Source organism: Perognathus longimembris, chromosome 1 (genome assembly GCF_023159225.1).
Source record: "Perognathus longimembris pacificus isolate PPM17 chromosome 1, ASM2315922v1, whole genome shotgun sequence".
NCBI lineage: Eukaryota > Metazoa > Chordata > Mammalia > Rodentia > Heteromyidae > Perognathus > Perognathus longimembris.
The window spans coordinates 59,969,003-59,987,130 of NC_063161.1; the positions used below are offsets into that span (position 1 = coordinate 59,969,003).

General features: G+C 40.9%; 1 protein-coding gene across 2 annotated transcripts in view; it reads left to right on the top strand.

Moving 5' to 3' along the window:
* The window catches only part of Gxylt1 (glucoside xylosyltransferase 1), a 36,708-nt gene that overhangs the window by 1,401 nt on the left and 17,179 nt on the right, over positions 1 to 18,128 (top strand). Inside the window, exons 2-3 of one of the 2 annotated variants that reach the window (XM_048366277.1) lie at positions 13,034 to 13,126; positions 17,191 to 17,362. In XM_048366277.1, the coding sequence (XP_048222234.1) occupies positions 13,034 to 13,126; positions 17,191 to 17,362 (265 nt within the window). Of the gene's footprint in view, positions 1 to 13,033; positions 13,127 to 14,748; positions 14,755 to 17,190; positions 17,363 to 18,128 lie in introns of both variants that reach the window. The other variant, XM_048366268.1, reaches the window with a different exon arrangement.

The window sequence follows — 18,128 nt, forward strand, 5'->3', positions numbered from 1 at the left end:
CTTTTCACATTATAGAAAAGAAATTCTTTTTTATATTGACAGAATTGTAAGTGAGCAACATTTTAGTCAAATGATGACTGAAAAGAGACTATGATGTTAACTTTCAGCTTAATAGAATAACATTCTTTTTGTACTTTATCTTATTTTGTGATAGATTTTATCATGAATTTGCTTAGCCAGCTAAACACCGTTCCATCCATCTTTCCTCCCTCCTTCCCTCATTTCTCCCTTTCCCTCTTACCCACTTCCCTTCTTTTTTCCCTTCTCCTTTTTTCCCCGTTCTTTGCAGTTTGGACTTTGAACTTTTGCTCATGCTTGCTAGGCAGGTACTCTACCACTTGAGCTATGCCCCCACTTTTTCCTTTCATTATTTTCTGAATAGAGTCTTGGTGTTTTTTGTGGGTTTTTTGTTTTGTTTTGTTTTTTGTTTTTGCCTGGACTGGGCCAGTCATATTTATGCCACTGCTGTAGCTGGGATGATGTGTGTGCCACTGCACACAGCCATTGGTTGAGATGGGAGTCTTGCCAGCCTCCTGCCTGGGCTGGCCTCCAAGCCACTGTCCTTCCGATCTCTCCCTTCCCAAGTAGCTAGGATAACTGACTTGAGCCACCACACTCATCTTCTGTTTGTCTTTCTCTGTCTCTCTCTCCATAGACTGGCCTCGTAACTCCAGTTATGAGATCCTCCTCCCTCAGCCTCCTGTGTGCTGGGATTACAGATGTGCACTGCCATACCTGGCTTGAATTTTTACTTTTGTTTTGTTTTGTTCTGAGGTTTGAACTGGGTCTGAGCACTGTCCCTGGCTTCTTTTTGCTCAAGGCTAGCACTCTACCACTTGAGCCACAGCACCACTTCCAGCTTTATATATGTGGTGCTGAGGAATCGAATCCGGAGCTTCATGTATATGAGGCGAGGACTTTTACCTAGGCCATTTTCCCAGCCCCACATTTTTACTTTTTCAATGTGAAATTAAATTAATTAATTTTTTCCTTCATTTAAAGTGTGGGCTTAGATTTATAACCAAAAGATTGACCAGGTTATAAAAAAATTCATTGTATAGAATTTCATGAAAGCAAATACTTGGAAAAATTCTTCACCTACTTAGATAAGAATTTTGAAATGACAGGAACAATGATTCAGTTAGTGCATTCTGTTTGGAGCATAGTATTTTAAATTAGGTATGATGGCACATGCCTGGTATTTCATCACTTGGGAAGATAATATCAAGTACCTGGCAGGCTTGTCATGTGTAGTAGGCTCTTGTCTTTAAAAAAAAGGGGGGGGGGCTGGGAATATGGCCTAGTGGTAGAATGTTTGCCTCCTATACATGAAGCCCGAGTTCAGTTCCCCAGCACCATGTATATAGAAAAAGCCAGAAGGGGCACTGTGGCTCAAGTGGTAGAGTGCTAACCTTGAGCAAAAAGAAGCCAGGGACAATGCTCAGGTCCTGAGTTCGAGCCCCAGGATTGGCAAAAAAAAAAAAAGGAGTTCGATGGTTGTGTGCTTGCTTAATATGCATAAAGTCCTAGGTTCAATCCTCAGTACCACAAAGAAAGAAAAAAAAATGAAACCACTATCTTAGTTATCAGAAAATGTATATCTTAGAGGCAGACAAACCTGTGTCCTCATTCTAGCTGCAGTTACAGTGAGCCCTTAGACTATGACACTGTTGTGTGCATTGATTTCTTCACCTGTAAGATAGATGAGACATATAAAATTTCAGCTGCATTGGGGTGTCATTGACAAATGGAAATGGTACATTTTTCAGATGTATAACTTCAAATTTTTACATATGTAGAGTTAGTTGTACAGTGGGTGTCACCTCCCTCCGTTCTCTGGTTTCTGCTAGGTCCTGGGAACACTTGTGGGATATACTGAGAATTTAAATACTGGAAAGGAGGAAGGGATTTGGAGTCACAGACTTCACTTTGTCATGCATGTCCTGGCTTTGTTGACCTGGAACGTGTTTCTTCAGTAGCAGTTAGGTAATATTATCTGTCTTGTTAGTGTGATATTGTGAGAACTGAAAAATGAGGCACCTTGTGTACATTACTTAGGGTATCTGGCATTACAAAATTATAGCTAATATGGTGATTTTTATTTTTGTGTGCTGTTCTGGGGTTGGACTCATCCTGGGAGCTGTCCCTGAGATCTTTTGCTCTTTTGCTCTACCATTGGAGCCACAGCTCCACTTCCTGCTTTTTGGTGATTAGAGATAAGAGCCTCACAAGTTTTACTGCACAGTCTGGCTTCCAACTGTGATCCTCAGATCTCATCCCTGTGAGTAGCTAGGATTATAGGTACAAGTCATTGACACCTGGCTGTGGTGATTGTTTTGATAATTTGTTTATAGCAATTTTCTTATTTTCTGACCTTGGAGAAAAACTGCTTCTTAGGCCCCATGGGGTGCTGAAAATTAGAATGCATGGCCGGAGAGTCCAAATATTTGCATTTTAGATGCTGGTGTTTATTGTTAGAAGGCCAGTGAAATTTGACTCGATTGGGAGGGGTTTTATCATTTTTCTCCTTTTTTGGGGGGCGGGGGATAGGGAACCCAGGTCCTTACAATTGCTAGGTAAGTGCTAATTTCCATACTACATCTCAATCCTGTACTGCTGTTCTTTATGAAGTTCTTTTCCTTTTTTTTTTTTTTTTTTTTTTTTTTTTTTTTTTTTTACTGCAGTTATATTTGAAAGAGAGGAATTGGGACAGTGAGTAGAGAAGAAAATTGAATTACTAGTTACTTACTAAGTAAACTGCCTTACTTCCTGTTTGAATACAAAAACCTGTTATGCAAAACCAGTACCCTATGTCTTATATCTTCATTGAATAACAGTGGTACCTACTTTGAAATTATTTTTAAAATGTTGTTTGGGTTGCTATAAGAAAATACCATAGATTGGGTAGTTTATAAACAGCAGAAATTTATTTCTCACTGTCTGGAGGCTAAAAATCTTTTTTTTTCTTTTTTTTTTTTTTTTTTTTTTGCCATTCCTGGGCCTTGGACTCAGGGCCTGAGCACTGTCCTTGGCTTCTTTTTGCTCAAGGCTAGCACTTTGCCACTTGAGCCACAGCACCACTTCTGGCCATTTTCTATATATGTGGTGCTGGGGAATTGAACCCAGGGCTTCATGTATACGAGGCAAGCACTTTTGCCACTAGGCCATATTCCCAGCCCCTGGAGGCTAAAAATCCCCAGTGTAGTTGGTGTCTGGTGAGGGCCCATTTCCTGGTTCTGAGAATGCCTTCTCCGTATGTTCTAGCCGGGTGTGGGGACCTGCAGCTCTCTAGTGCTTTGCCTTTTTAAAAGGACACTAATCTCATTCATGGATACTCCACCCTCCTTTCCTAATCACCAAACATCATTACTCCTAACATCATTTTACTAGTGAGCAGGTTCTGACAAAAGAATTTGGGGGATGTAATTACTGACACATAATATTTAATAAATGAAAACAATAAGATTATCTGTGCTTTTAGAGGTTAATGCTTGAGTAACCACAAAGTATACTTTTGATTTAGGAATCTTAAAATAATAGATTGTTCTCTAAAGTGTTTTGGGTGTTGAAATAGGCCCTTCTACCACATGCTAACTTAAATTTTCTTCATAATGTGTCTAACTCTATAGGAAGTTAAACTTCTTGTTTTTACATGGGCTTTTTTTCTTTATTGTTTTTACTTTTGTTATGTGTAGAAAAACTTTCCAATCCTTTATTGTTTTCCTCCATCTTTTAATTCAGGTGTTTTGTTTTTTTGGGTGGTGGAGAAGGGAGTATACTGGATAATTTTAAAAATTAATCTTATTTTTTATTTATGTGGTACCAAGGAATTGAACCCAGAGCTTCATACATGTTAGGCAAGCACTCTACCACTAAGCTACATTCCTAGCCCAATACATTTTTTTTAATAGCTAGATAAGTGTTTTACTGCCACTTCTGCATAAAGTGGTCCCTTTTCTCACTTTCTGAGTACTCATGAACTTAGAGATTTAAGAAAAGAACTGAAGCTCTGGTGTAGAGTAAGCTAATCTAAGTCATCTAGAGACAGTGTAGTTGAAAATGTGATATCCAGGCAGCGCTTTATAAAATCACTAAGGCCTGCTAGTATCTTGGGAATGATCTTGGACATGTCTGTAAGTGTCTGGGTTTCTCCTGCCCAGCCACAGAGCAGATGCTGGGTGTTTAATTGTTGCCTCCTCACCCTTCCCTCAGATTCCTTGTTCTTAGGGCTCTGTGCATGCACATTTACCAGTTTCTGAGCTATACAAAGATTCTACTAAAGCCTCATAGCTGTCATGGACCTTTTGAAATGAAAATACCTTTCCCAGTTGAATGTAAAAGCTCTTCTATAGGTCTTTTGTCATTGGATTTAAGTAAACTTTGTTTAGGAACTGTTTCTGTCATAAACATTATTGTTAAATGCTCAATTAAAAAAAAATGAGTCTTACTTTGTTGTTTGGGCCAACCTTGAACTTCTGGACTCAGGCCATCCTCTTGCCTCAGCCTCCCAAGCAGCTGGGACTATTAAGTGCATGGCACCACACCCATCTTATGTTTTTTTAAAACCCAGTACATGAAATGTCTCAATGATTGAAGCATTTTTCAAGTACTGAAAGTTTTGAGAATGTTTATTTTTGATCACTTTGCCCTTAAGAAAAAAAAACCCTTCCATTTTGAAATAAATACAAATTCACAGGAAGTTAGAGATACCACATGTATTTTTCACTCAGCTTTCCCCAGTTTTAACATTTTTCATGAAGAGAGTACAGTAGACTAATCCAAAATATGTATGTGCCAATAGTATAGTATATAATAACCATAAAAGCTAACTGTCCAACCCACTGACCTTATCCAGATTATCCCCAGTTGTATGTATTTTATCAGGGCAAGGTCTTGTGCTGCCCCTTGATCAGTACACATTATAGAAAACCTCCTAGAGCTGAGCATATTAAATGGAAGGCAATTTGATGAGGAACTGCAGTAAAGCTTTTTTTCAGTTTGTGCTTAAGGACCTGTGACTTGTGTGACATGTCAGTGTTCACTGGAAACATAGCTCTTACCTCAGCTGCAGTGTGCTCCAGTGCTTTCAGTGTTGAGCCATTATAAGTGAACATTCACCAGAGCTGAGCAGCTTTTACTTGTACAGTATTGTTGACCGTTCATTGTCTTCAGATGGGTTGCTTTTTTTTCTAACTTAATAATTAATTGGTTTTATTAACAGTGGCTAGTATGTGGTGAATTTTGTGTGAGCTTCTGCTCTTTGTCTCTAGATTTTCATAAATAAGAACATGGATGTTAAGAAACAGCAAACCTCAATTTTAAAAAAATGGCACGTTTATTTGACTAGTACATATGTTCATATATTGCCATAAATGACCAAAGAAAAATATCATCTCTCTATATTATGTGTTTTTTTGGTATGGAATTATGGCCAAGAAATTACCTGAAACCTGACTCTGCCTGTCCAAATTTATCTGCAAATCTGATTAATTGCTGTGTAGAGTTAGTCATTACCTCCAGAAAGAAACTTATCAGGCAGGGCGTGGTTGCTGGGACCTGTAATCCTAGTTGTGAGGGAAGGGCTGCATATGTAGGAGGATTGTAGTTTGAGGCTGTTTCCCAGGAAAAATTCAAAACCCTATTCTAAAAATAAAGCAAAAAAGGGCTGGCTGGGGGCATGGCTCAAGAGGTGGAGCACCTGCTCTGAAGGTAGGCTCAAGGCCATGAGCTCTAACTCCAGTACTGCCAAAAGTCAACCAAACCCCAAACTTATGTTCCATAGCAGTGACTCCCATTCTATTTCTCAACCCCTTTCTCTCACCAGGCAGGCAGAAATCTGCTCTGACTTCACAGGCTTGCCTGTTCTGAACATTAACAAAATGGAGTGTGTAAACTGTGGCCTTCTGAGAGTGGCATTTTTCACCTAGCCTGCTGTATTAAGGTTTATCCACTGCAGCATTCACTTATACTTCATTTCTTATAGCTAAATAAATGGTTTTCATTTACTCATTACTTGATCGCGCTGTGAACATTCATGTATTATTTTTCTGTAAAGATAAATGTTTTCAGTTACTTTGAGAATATATCTGGAGTGAATTCCATTAAATTGTGGCTTATGTTTTTTACTTTGTAACAACGCCATGCCTATGCCTCTCAGCAGTTTATAACAACAGGCCTTCCTTCCATCCTTCCTTTCTTCCTTCCACCTGTGATACTGAGACTTGAACTCAGGGCTTGGGTGCTGTCCTTTAGCTTTTTAGCCTTTTTTGGTGGCTAATTAAGAGATAAAAGTTTCAAGATTTTGCTGTTTGGGCTGGCCCATACCTCAGCCTTATGAGTAGGTAGGATTACAGGCTTGAGCCACCAATGCCAGCCTATTTCTTTTTTTTTTTTTTTGGCCAGTCTTGGGCCTTGGACTCAGGGCCTGAGCACTGTCCCTGGCTTCTTCCCGCTCAAGGCTAGCACTCTGCCACTTGAGCCACAGCGCCGCTTCTGGCCATTTTCTGTATATGTGGTGCTGGGGAATCGAACCTAGGTCCTCATGTATCCAAGGCAGGCACTCTTGCCACTAGGCTATATCCCCAGCCCCCAGCCAATTTCTTGAATATGTTGCATGTTGATGGCTGTGTTCCTGCATTGTGTGTCTTCTTATGCTAGGACCTTCTTATGCTATAGAAGCAGTCCTTACATTGGACATGCTTAGTGTTACTCATTGATGAGTTAGAGACTACACTGAACTTTACAGTCCCACTTGATGCCTCTGCTGCGATGGGGTCATGTTTTGTCAGTTCACATTATTTTGGCCAAAGCAAGTCAAGAGAATCAGGCAGGCACCTCACATAATAATAGATAACATTGTAATCCTTTTATAGTTAAGAATGCATGAACAGTAATGTAGTGTACTATTCAAATAGATATTACTGATGGAGAGACTGGTATAAGGAGAATTTTAAGGACCACTGAGAAGAAGGTGGACAGTAGAGAGCAGGCAGAATGCATATGAAATTGGTAGTAAGTCTGAGAGGCTAGTTGGATAAGGAAGAGACAGTGACTTCATAGGTCCACTAAGCAGCATATTAATGTCATTAATTGTTCAGAAGGCATCTGAGAAGTTGGATGAATAGCTTGACTTCAACTTGAGGTTTTGGGGTTTTTTTTTTTTTTTGCCAGTGCTGAGGCTTGGGACTCAGGACCTGAGCACTGTCTCTAGCTTCTTTTTGCTTTTTGCTCAAGGCTAGCACTCTACCACTTGAGCCACAGAGCCACTTCTGGCTTTTTCTGTATATGTGGTGCTGAGGAATCGAACCCAGGGCTTCATGTATGCGAGGCAAGCACTCTACCACTAGGCCATATTCCCAGCTCTCAACTTGAGGTTTTACTGGAAAGATATGATAAAAGAATGAGGTAAAAGTTGTAGATACAGCAAAGTGAATGAATGGACCGTATGGTCTAGTCTGAGAAAGGAGGAGAACCAGCACAAGATAGAGGTTAGAGTTGGGAAGCATGTTTTGAAGTCTTGAGTGATTTCGGAAGGTTAATAGAGGCAAGACTGAAATTAGATACTGGAGTTTAGGATTCCAGTTCGAGGTGTTGACTGTAATAACCTGGGTTGGGGGTATTTTGGAAGCATCACCCTACCTTGGCATCGTCATGGCCACGCCTCACTGCAGAGTGTAAAAGGGGTTTCCTTTCCCTTTCCCCCCTCCTTGAGGGGACCTGAAACTGCTACCCATCCCTCCACTCTGCCCCCCACTGTAGGCGGCTGGGGGATATAAAAGGGTGGGATTTCCGGAAAAGGAGAGGAGGAGAGGAAGAGAAAGCAAGGCGCTAGGAGGTGCCCTCCTGGAGCTGGGCAGTACCTGAGGGGAACCCTTGTCTGCGGACAGAAGAGGCCCCAGCCTGCGGGCAGAAGGGACCCGAGTTTGGACCAGTGGTGAGGAGAGGCTGAAGTCCGGATTGGAGGCGAGGAGAGGCCCAAGTCCCGTCGATAGGTGCAGGAAGCCTGAATCCCGGCCTGCAGAGAACGGAGACCCGGATTGGCTTAGCTCTGGGCCGGCAGAGGAGAGTTGGGGAGCAGAGCTGAGCTGAGTCTGGTGCCTGCTGGATGAGCGGAGCCTGAGGCCTGTGAAGGGGCTCAAAGCCTGAGGCCTGTAGGGAGTCCAGAGCCTGGTGCCTGTTGAAGCAGAGCGGAGCAGAGCAGAATGGAGACAGAATCTGAGGCCTGTGGAGGAGCTAGGAGCCTGCGGCTTGTGGAGAGGTTTGAAGTCTGAGGTCTGAGGAGAGGCCTGAGACCTGCAGAGAGGTCTAAGGCTTGTGGGGAGGGGTGAGGCCATAGAGGCGAGGCCTGCAGGAGGGAGGAATAGAAAGAAGCTTGCTCCTTTGGAGGTTTGGGAGTTTGAAGGTTAAGGATTGGAGGTTCGGAGGTCAGGTCAGGTCTCAGTTCTGGGTAACTAGCCCAGGACAAGGCAGTCACAGGCCAGCATTCGGAGGTGGAGGGCTATTTTAGTTCTGGGTTTTAGGTTGTAATTAAAATTCCTTTGTAAATAAAACCCCTTCCCACCTTGTGCCTTGGTGGATTATTCTTGCTCGCAGAATACAACAGTGACAAGGTTCCGAATTTGCCTCTTTCACTGAAAGAAAGAAGTACATGTTACTGGAATTGGATTGTGGAACCTGCATGTTGGGTAGGTCTCCCACATTGTACTTCAGTCACTACAATATCCTCACTAGGTGGTGTTCATTTTACTCTTCTGTTTCCAGTATTTGGCCGGTGTGTGCTGTTATCCAGTAGGGTAATTTATGGTATGGCTAGAGGAAAGTGGTACTTGGCTTTGGGAGGAAAGCTATGAACCAGATGCTCATATTCTTTGATTGGAGGAGGGCCAGGAGGATGGTAGTTCAGAAGGGCCCAGTAGATGTGGCCATTTTCTTAAAGGAAGGGTCTAGAAATTGGCACTGTATCCTATTCTGTGTATTTGTCAAAGCAGTGAAAGCCCATCCTGATTTGTGATTAGAGACAGAACCTGTCTATGGATAGAGGGGTCAGAGAATTTGTGACCACTTCTAATCCACTCTGTGTGGGGCAGCTTTTTTTTAATACTAGTATGGGTCTAGGGTCTTGATGTGGCTGAAAAAAGCTTCATATGATTTTTATTTATTGATGTATTCATTTTGTAGTACTGGAGCTTTGAACTTGTTACAAAGGTGCTCTATCACTTGAGCCAGCCTTTTTTGCCTTAGTTATTTCAAGAGAGTATGTCCTTTTATACCTCAATTGGCCTGGATTTTCTACTATTTATGTCTCTGATATGACAGGTATGGACTACCCTACCCAGCCATTGGTCAAGATGAATTCTTTCTTACATTTTAAAAAGTTTTGCTGATTGGGTTGGTCTTGAACCACAGTTCCCTGATAATCTACTTAAATAGCCAAACTGGTAGGCTTTTTAAGATTTATGTTTCATTAACGTATCACAAGATTTAAATTCATTATAACTTGTATATTGGTCTCCTGAATTTTACTCTCCTCTATGGCTTTTCCATCTTGTATCAACTTTGTCTTTTCACAGTGTGGTGTGAATTTGGAAGCTCCTGTGAGTACTTCCTGAGTGACAGAGTGTGAGGAGTTTGTCCTACCTAGCTCATATGGCTGTTGACTCAGAATTTTGGAGCTTAGGCCATTTTAACAATGTTTGCAAGTTGGCAATATGTATTTTAACTTTAAAATATTTGTGAGTAGGCATTAAAAATGTAAGTTGCAAAGATGCCAAAATGTTACTGGCTAGGCCTTTAAATTCTTCTAAATTGTGCTTAGGGAGCACTGATTGTAAAAACAAATTTAACAAATTCAAGGCATAAAAAATAAACAGGATTGTATAAGAGAAGTTTCATCAATATTGTTTTCTGAGGGGTGGTTGTTTTAGGGATCAAAGCAAAGGCCTTATGCAAACTAGGCATGTGGATGGCAGTATTTTCAATTTTTAAAAAATCCAAATTAACATATTTTTGGAGACAGGGTTTCACTATCCCAGGCTGGCCCCAAATGAACTCATGGTCCTTTTGCCACAATCTTGTGAGTTCTGGGAGTAAGGTATGGATCACTACTCCCAAACTGATTCTAGATAAGCATTGGTAACAGTGTTTCTCACTCAGGTCTGAGGGCATTGCTTACACATGCAGCTTCTCAGCCAGTTTTCTGGAGATTCTATTAATGGGGCTTTCAGTAGGACCCTGTATCTGTATATCTGATGATGAGTGGTCTTCGGATGGCAAAGATAATTGATTTTTTTTTTTTTTTTGCTGTAGTATCAAGTAAAATCTGACGCAACAAATGATATTGTTACAGACCACTATTTAAAGTAATAATTTTTATGGAACGATTGAACTTTTCGGAGGCTGGGGATATAGCCTAGTGGCAAGAGTGCCTGCCTCGGATACATGAGGCCCTAGGTTCGATTCCCCAGCACCACATATACAGAAAACGGCCAGAAGCGGCGCTGTGGCTCAAGTGGCAGAGTGCTAGCCTTGAGCGGGAAGAAGCCAGGGACAGTGCTCAGGCCCTGAGTCCAAGGCCCAGGACTGGCCAAAAAAAAACAAAAAACAAACAAACAAAAAGATTGAACTTTTCTCTGTTTTTTATTTTCAACCATAGAGTTTGACAAGGAAGATGTAATAGTTTTGTCACAGTGTTTTTCCTTAAAGGGTTTGTTGTGAGGCTTAAATGGACATAAAATTACTTGAACATGAAAGAACTATGTGTTAGTTATCACTATCACAGTTTGTCTCCTTGGTATGAAATGTAAGGTTTTAAATTTACACAGCTAGTGTCTAGGAGGGTGCAATTGTTAAGTGTGACTAATAGGTTTGCTTTTTGTTGTTGTTTGTTTTAGATAGGATCTCTCTATGTAGCCAAGGCTGCCCTTGAACTCAAGAGCTTCCTGCAGCAAGTCTCTCAAGTACTGGTATTACAGGCATACACCGTCACACCTGGCTAATGTGTACACATTTTCTCTTTCTTTTTTGGGGGTGGGGGTGGGGTCGATCATGGGGTATGGACTCAGAGTCTGCACACTGCCCCTGAGCTTTTTTGCTCAAGGCTAGTGCTCTACTACTTTGAGCCACAGCTCCACTTCTGGTTTTCTGATGGTTAATTAGAGATAAGAGTTTCATGGACTTTCCTGTACAGGTTGGTGTTGAACCATGATCCTCAGATCTCAGCCTCTTGAGTAGTTAGGATTACAGGCGTGAGCCACCAATGCCAGCTCATGTTTCTTTCCTCCTCCTCCTCCTCCTCCTCCTCCTCCTCCTCCTCCCCTTCCTCCTCTTCCTCTTCTTTTTCCTCCTCCTCCTCCTCTTCCTCCTCCTCCTTCTCCCTTTTTTTTTTTTTTTTTAATACATAATCCTTTAAGGCTTTGAGCTGGCCTGGTGCCAGTGGCTCAGGAAATGGAGATCCGAGGATCAAGGTTCTAAGCCTGCCAGAGCTAAAAAGTCCAGAAGTGGCTCTGTGGTTCTAAGTGGTAGAGAACTAGCTTTGAGCAGAAGAGCTCAGAGATAGTGCCCAGGTTTTGAGTTCAAGCCCTACACTGACAGTAAATAAAGGCTTTGAACTTTTTGTCCTGTGCTTGAAAAGTGTTCTTTTTTTTTGCCAGTCCTGGGTCTTGGACTCAGGGCCTGAGCACTGTCGCTGGCTTCTTTTTGCTCAAGGCTAGCACTCTGCCACTTGAGCCACAGCGCCACTTCTGGCCATTTTCTATATATGTGGTGCTGGGGAATCAAACCCTGGGCTTCATGTATTCGAGACAAGCAGTATTGCCACTAGGCCATATTCCCAGCCCCGAAAAGTGTTCTTCAAAGGAAATAAAATTGTTGTGTAATTTTCTCTGGAGATTAAAAAATTACAACTTTCCAGGGATTTAAAAAGCAGCTGGCTTTGTTCTTTATGGAATTTCATAGGTGGCAGATCCTGTCACTGGAGAGTGATTTAATAGGTCTGGCATGGGTATCTAGTGATTTCATTATGCCTCCAGGGCTAAGAACCTTGCCTTAGATCCTTGACATGTGTGGGAGGTTTGATCAAAGAAATTTGCAAATCTGAAATTTCACAGCCTTTTGGATGTAAGAACAGTAACTTACTGGGTTCATAGGGAAAACAAAGCTTTTCTGGGTCAAGAGAAATGAAGGCTTGTATTTTAGTGACTCACCTTGACCTCATACTTAGATCAGTGCTGCCTCAACTGTAGCAGTGAAGTTTAAAGGATTGTTTGAGACTGGGGGAAGTGGCGCTGTGGCTCAAGTGGCAGAGTGCTATGCTAGCCTTGAGCAAAAGGAAGCCAGGGACAGTGCTCATAGACTCAGAGCCTGAGTCCAAGGCTCACGACTGGCAAAAAAAAAAAAAATAAAATAAAATAAAAAATAAATAAATAAAAATAGAGGATTGTTTGAAAAGCAGTAACAGTAAAAAACACTTTTCTGTTAGCTTTTACCTGCAGTCTTAAGAACACAGTTTAGCTTCCATTTTAGTTTGTGTAATAGAATGAGCTGGAGATAATGTAGAAGTGAAATGGAGTCACAGCTGTCAGTATCATTTCTCAGTGTTTAGGAAACGCAATACAAGTAACTTGGTTTTGAGGATTAAAAGCATTTAATGACCTTCCTCTCCTCCCCAGCATTCAAGACACTTTTATTTTGTTTAAGTAAAAACTGATTTTGGATGAAATGAGTTTTGTTCTAGGCCACAAAAACAATTAGACATATTTTATGCTGTCAGAGGAGAGGATTTTAATATGCCAAGAGAACTTCTAACTAAAAAACCTTTTTCCAGTCTGTAGTGTAATTTAACCTAAATATTTTTAAAGTTTTTATTTGAAACAGTAGTGCCCTAAGTAAGGGGAGAAATCAGTTTTCTAAAAATTAGCAACTTGAACTTACCATTTTGTTGCTGTAAAACAACAAGTTACTGTGTTTCTAAGTAAACTTCTTGTTAGTTACCAACTGAAATACTCATACAGGACTGTTATTTCTGTCTTGCTGTTAGGTGTAAAGATTTCTGTCTGTGTTACTGGAATCCCTATTGGATGCTGCCCTCTGATGTTTGTGGAATGAACTGCTTTTGGGAAGCGGCTTTTAGGTAGGCACTTAATATTTAATTGGTAGATGAGTGTAGGGTAAGATCAGCTATTAGGTAAAAGCTTTTCACTATACTAGTGCTTTTTTCCCCCTGAAATTTAGTGTTACCCTACAAGTAAATAATTTTACTTTTTGACTAGGTCTTCTCCTTTTTCTTATTTTGTCGTTATCACTAATTTTTAATACTATGTGTAAATGTTCTAATTTTTGTTTTTAGTTGTTACTAAAACCATTATTCTTAGAATTTATGATCCAACTTTGGGTAGCAGGTAGTAATATGCTATATGCATGTGATAAAGACAGATTTCCATTGGACATTTACACTTACACACATCTGTTATCCAATTCAAAGTTGGTATACTTTAAACATACAACGGGAGAGTTGCTTTGGGAATTAGCTAGTGATTGCATGATGAGGAATGGTAGAGTGAGCACAAGGCAAATGGTTACAGAAGGAGCCAAAGATAGACATTATTTATTGACCTTTTAAGTTACTGAGTAGTTTGGCTTTGTTCACTGCTGAATAAGGAAGGTATGGAGGCACTGATCTCTCTTCCCTCCCTTCTCTAATCTGAAAGAAACAGTGTTGACAGGAGTGGGATAGGCAGTGGCTCACTCTCTCCTGAGGAAGTGGCAGGAGAGAGGGCAAGTAGTCTTGAAATTCCTTTATCAGGAATGATCTTTTTTTTTTTTAAACTGTTGTTCTTATGATTCATTTAATTTTAGTCATGCATTTTCTAGGTGCTGTGTGTTTGCTATAAGTATGATGTCCATTTTGCTGGACTCTCAGGAGGTTGTCCACATGCCCTGGAAAAGCTGCTTTCTACTGTGTCCCTTGGTGTCACATTTGCCTTAGCACCAAGTCCATCAGCGGGCAGCTTCTAAGCCCTAGTTCAGCTTTCTCGACTTGATTTTTTAATAGGATTTTGATAAACTTTACTCCCAGTAAAGCACAGTGTTTTTGATACTAAAATTAAGAGTTTGCTTAACAGAAAGATAAAAAAGAAAACAAATCTTAGAGCTAACAGTAAGAGAAAATTTAAAAAGAAAAAAAAAACTATATGTACTGGGTTCCATTAGCTTATGTCTGTAATCTTACGTACTTAGAAAGTTGAGATATGACTACTGCTGTTCAAAGTAGGTCTGAGTACACATCCAAAACACTTGCGGCATGACTCAAGTAGTAGAGTGCCATGAGAAAGTAGCGAGAGAGCATTGGGCCTCATGTTTGTGCTCCAGTACTGGCATAAAAGAAAACAGAAAGTGAGCAATCAGTGCTCAATTAAGGAAAGCCATGGCTAGTGACAATGTTTAGAGCCCTCTGGAGATGCTGTGATCTGGGTTCTGGAAACCTTCAAACAACAGTGTTATGCTGGGCTGTGGTAAAATGGCCTAGTGGTAAAATGCTTGCCTCGAATACATGAAGCCCTGGGTTCGATTCCTCAGCACCACATACATAGATAAAAGCTGGAAGTGGCGCTGTGGCTCATGTGGCAGAGTGCTAGCCTTGAGCAAAAAGAAGCCAGGGACAGTGCTTAGGCCCTGAGTTCAAGCCCCAGGACTGGCAACAAAAACAAAACAAATAAACAGTGTTATGCTAAGAGACTTAAACCACACCCTTGTGCACAGGCGGCCAGCATCACAAGAACTGTAAAGTGAAGCTCACCGTCATAAAGCCTTGGCTCAGCTTCCGAGGGCTTCCTGGAATCACTGTAAACTGGGTAGGCAAGCCCCCTTGCCCATGGAAGTACAAGCTTTCATCAAAAAGCGCCACCTGGTGGCCTAAGGACCCTCTCAGTGTGACCAGCAGACCACAGCCTCTTCATGTAAAAAGGTCTACAGGTCTTTGCAGCTCCACAGAATCACCCATTCCTATAACACTGCTCCAAGATCTGCTACATTCATTCCACACAGGGATAGCTGCTGTTAGGCAGCTAGTTAGGTCATGTCACACCTAAACATGAGAGATGTCTGGTATTTCAACTGAGGATTTCCCCTCTTCATGTCAACAATAGGCCTGGCATGAAAATGTCCTTTTTGCTAGCATACTTTTAAATCTTTAGGAACTTTAATACATACTGTGATTAAAACAGCACAGTTTTACACACCCTGATAGGAGTATAGCATACTGTTGACTGCTTTGTTCAGACTGCTCAGAAAGTTTTTCTGATCACTTCCTGCAGTAGACTTTAGAAATTTTTTGGTTCCAGCTGATTTTTCTGTTTCTGGTGTGTAGGGACAGGGCGGTGGGCAGAGGCCTTTTCAGAGTGTATTTCATTCTGTCAGTTGAGGTATGTCATCGGTGTGTGCACCACATATGCTGCTCTACTGCAAAGGAATACTGCTGAGAAGCAAGCATCATGCAGTGAGTGGGCAGTGCAGTGCTCCATCACAAGAGGATGCAGGCAGTGTGGCTAAACAGCCCTCACTGAGGGGCCTCTGAGCAATCAGGCTGTGGAACTGATTTTAGAGGATTTTGTCTTCCCTTGAAGAATATTTTGCTTTTTCCTCAACACTTATTATTCTTGTTAACTTTATATGTCTACAATTTGGAACAGAACCATGTAACTGACTTACTTTTAAAGTACTGTTTTGGCTAGTTATGGGCTCGAAAAGCAGCATAGCCTATTAGAAGTTCTCAAATTGTGATTAAAAATTTTTTTTAATAGAGATAGGGTCTTGCTATATATGTAGTAGCTTTGGTTCACCTATAACTGTCATTCTTTCCTGCCTCACCCTCCAGAGTGCTAGATATTTTAATGATAGCCTTTATACCACTATGAGAAGTGGGGCCTGGAGACATTTACTAAAAGAAGAAATAGCAGAGTTCTGTAGAGTTATGTGTGTAGATTTTCTTATTTTTAACTTGTGTCTTCATGTGTCCCTCTGATTGTAGGTGAACCTTATGAACATCTCCTTGTCCTAGATATAAAAGCATAGGTAATGCTCTCCCCTGATAAGGTTCTCACATTTTGGATGGGCTTAGTGGAACTGAGGAGGGTAGGGAACAGACAGGGAAGAGTTCCTGCTTCTGCCAGTGAGAGGCCTGCCTGGAATGCTTCAGAAGACCTGAGCTGATGCTCCCCAGAGGAGTGAGGGAGGTGAACAGCAGTTGTACAGAGTTGTGACTGACACTTAAGTCTGGTGTTTCACACTGCTGCTGTTGTGGATTCTAATATAGCCTAGGCCAGGAATTGGCACTAGGAAATGCTCCCTTCCAAAGATACTAGTGTTGTGATAGTGCTTCAGATCCTTTAGAGCTGCTTACATCCGGCCATTTGCTTGGTATGTGGAACTGAATGTTTGCCATTGAGCAAAGTTGAAGAAATTTCCTGTCAGCATAGTTTGAGACTGTGATGGAATAAGAATGTGTTTAAGATTTCTTTTTTCAAATAAGTTTTTATTTTTGAAATTTGAGTGGAAGGCCTTCAATTGGTTTTGCAAAGTTCCCTTTCTTGGGTTGCTTGAGAATGTTGAGCCATGTTGCCCTTAAGGCATCCAGTGTGAGCAATGAATTAACTTCTGTGTGGCCACAATGGAGCTGTTTATATATTCTTGGACAGATTGAGAAAGTAGTTTGTGTTCAGGAGTTCCTTGTGAGGATCACTGGTTGAGCTAAATTGATACAGAACATAGATATTATTGAACCTGGCGCTGGTGGCTCATGCCTATAAGTCCATTTTTCAGGAAGCTGAGATCCAAGAATTACAGAATGACAAAGTTGAGAGATGCTTCTCTCCAGTTAACCAGCAGAATGACAGAAGTGGGGGTGTGGCTCAAGTGGTAGAACACCAGCTTTGAGCAGAAAAAGCTGAGAAAAAGAGTAAGCTTCTTAGCTTCAAGCTCCCACACCAGCATACCAGCACACACACACACACACGTGTGTGTGTGTGTGTCTGTGTGTGTGAATAATTGATTTCTCATCTATTGCCGTAGGATTTGATATTTCTTGGCTTTTTCAGTAGAAGTTTTGAACTTGTGTTTTTGAATGTAGCAAAAATACTATGCAGGTAGTTGTAGACATCTGCTGAAATGGCTGAAAAAATGTGCCTTCTTTCCTGTTAGGTATAGCATGAAAACACAGCCTGTGGAGAAGATGCACCTTGCTGTTGTGGCCTGTGGAGAAAGACTGGAAGAAACTATGACCATGTTGAAGTCTGCTATAATTTTCAGCATCAAACCTCTACACTTCCACATTTTTGCTGAAGATCAACTACATGATAGCTTTAAAGAGCGAGTGAGTATCAGATTTAGTCAAGGTTGTAGAGTTGAATATTTAATATTACACTATAAATGAATGTGATTTTGTTTTTCATTGAATTTGATTCATAAGATAACTGCCTTTCTAGATTGTTCTTATAACTACTTCCATGTGAGTCTAGACCTGGAGTATAAGAGGAAGAAATATTTTTGAACAGGAAGAAGTAACATGAAGTCCATTATCAAGTATCAACATTTTACTTTACTGACTAGCTCCAGGAATCTTTGATTGAAAAGTGGCTACAAGACTTTATAACTCTCTCACATAAAAGTAGGCAGTGTGAGTTACATGGCAGCTCTTGATCTTGAGAGCTGTTTTTTTCTGCTTGTGGTTTAGCCATTTCAACTTCATTGATGGCTACTAAAACCATCACTATCTGATAGGAAGGGTAAAATACAGTTACTTCCTTCTCTTTAAGAATACTTTTCAAAGTGCTTGTGACATTTCTGTAAATATACCTTCTGATAAATTTAGGTGTATGACCATACCAAATGTTGGTAAATGTGAAAAAAAAATACCCTCCAATCAGGGCAGCTTTGTAATCTCCTTACCAACAACAAAAAGTCAGATCAGATACAGGAAAGTACCATTCAAGAAATAATTGACCTGAGATCTCACTACCTGTGTTCTGAAACAGTGATAAAGGTGATGCTAATGAATATTCAGTTTTCTACTCTCTGCTTGTCTCATTTTCTACTGTGTCAAGTTTTTGAATTGATTTTTATGTATTTTCTGTATAACA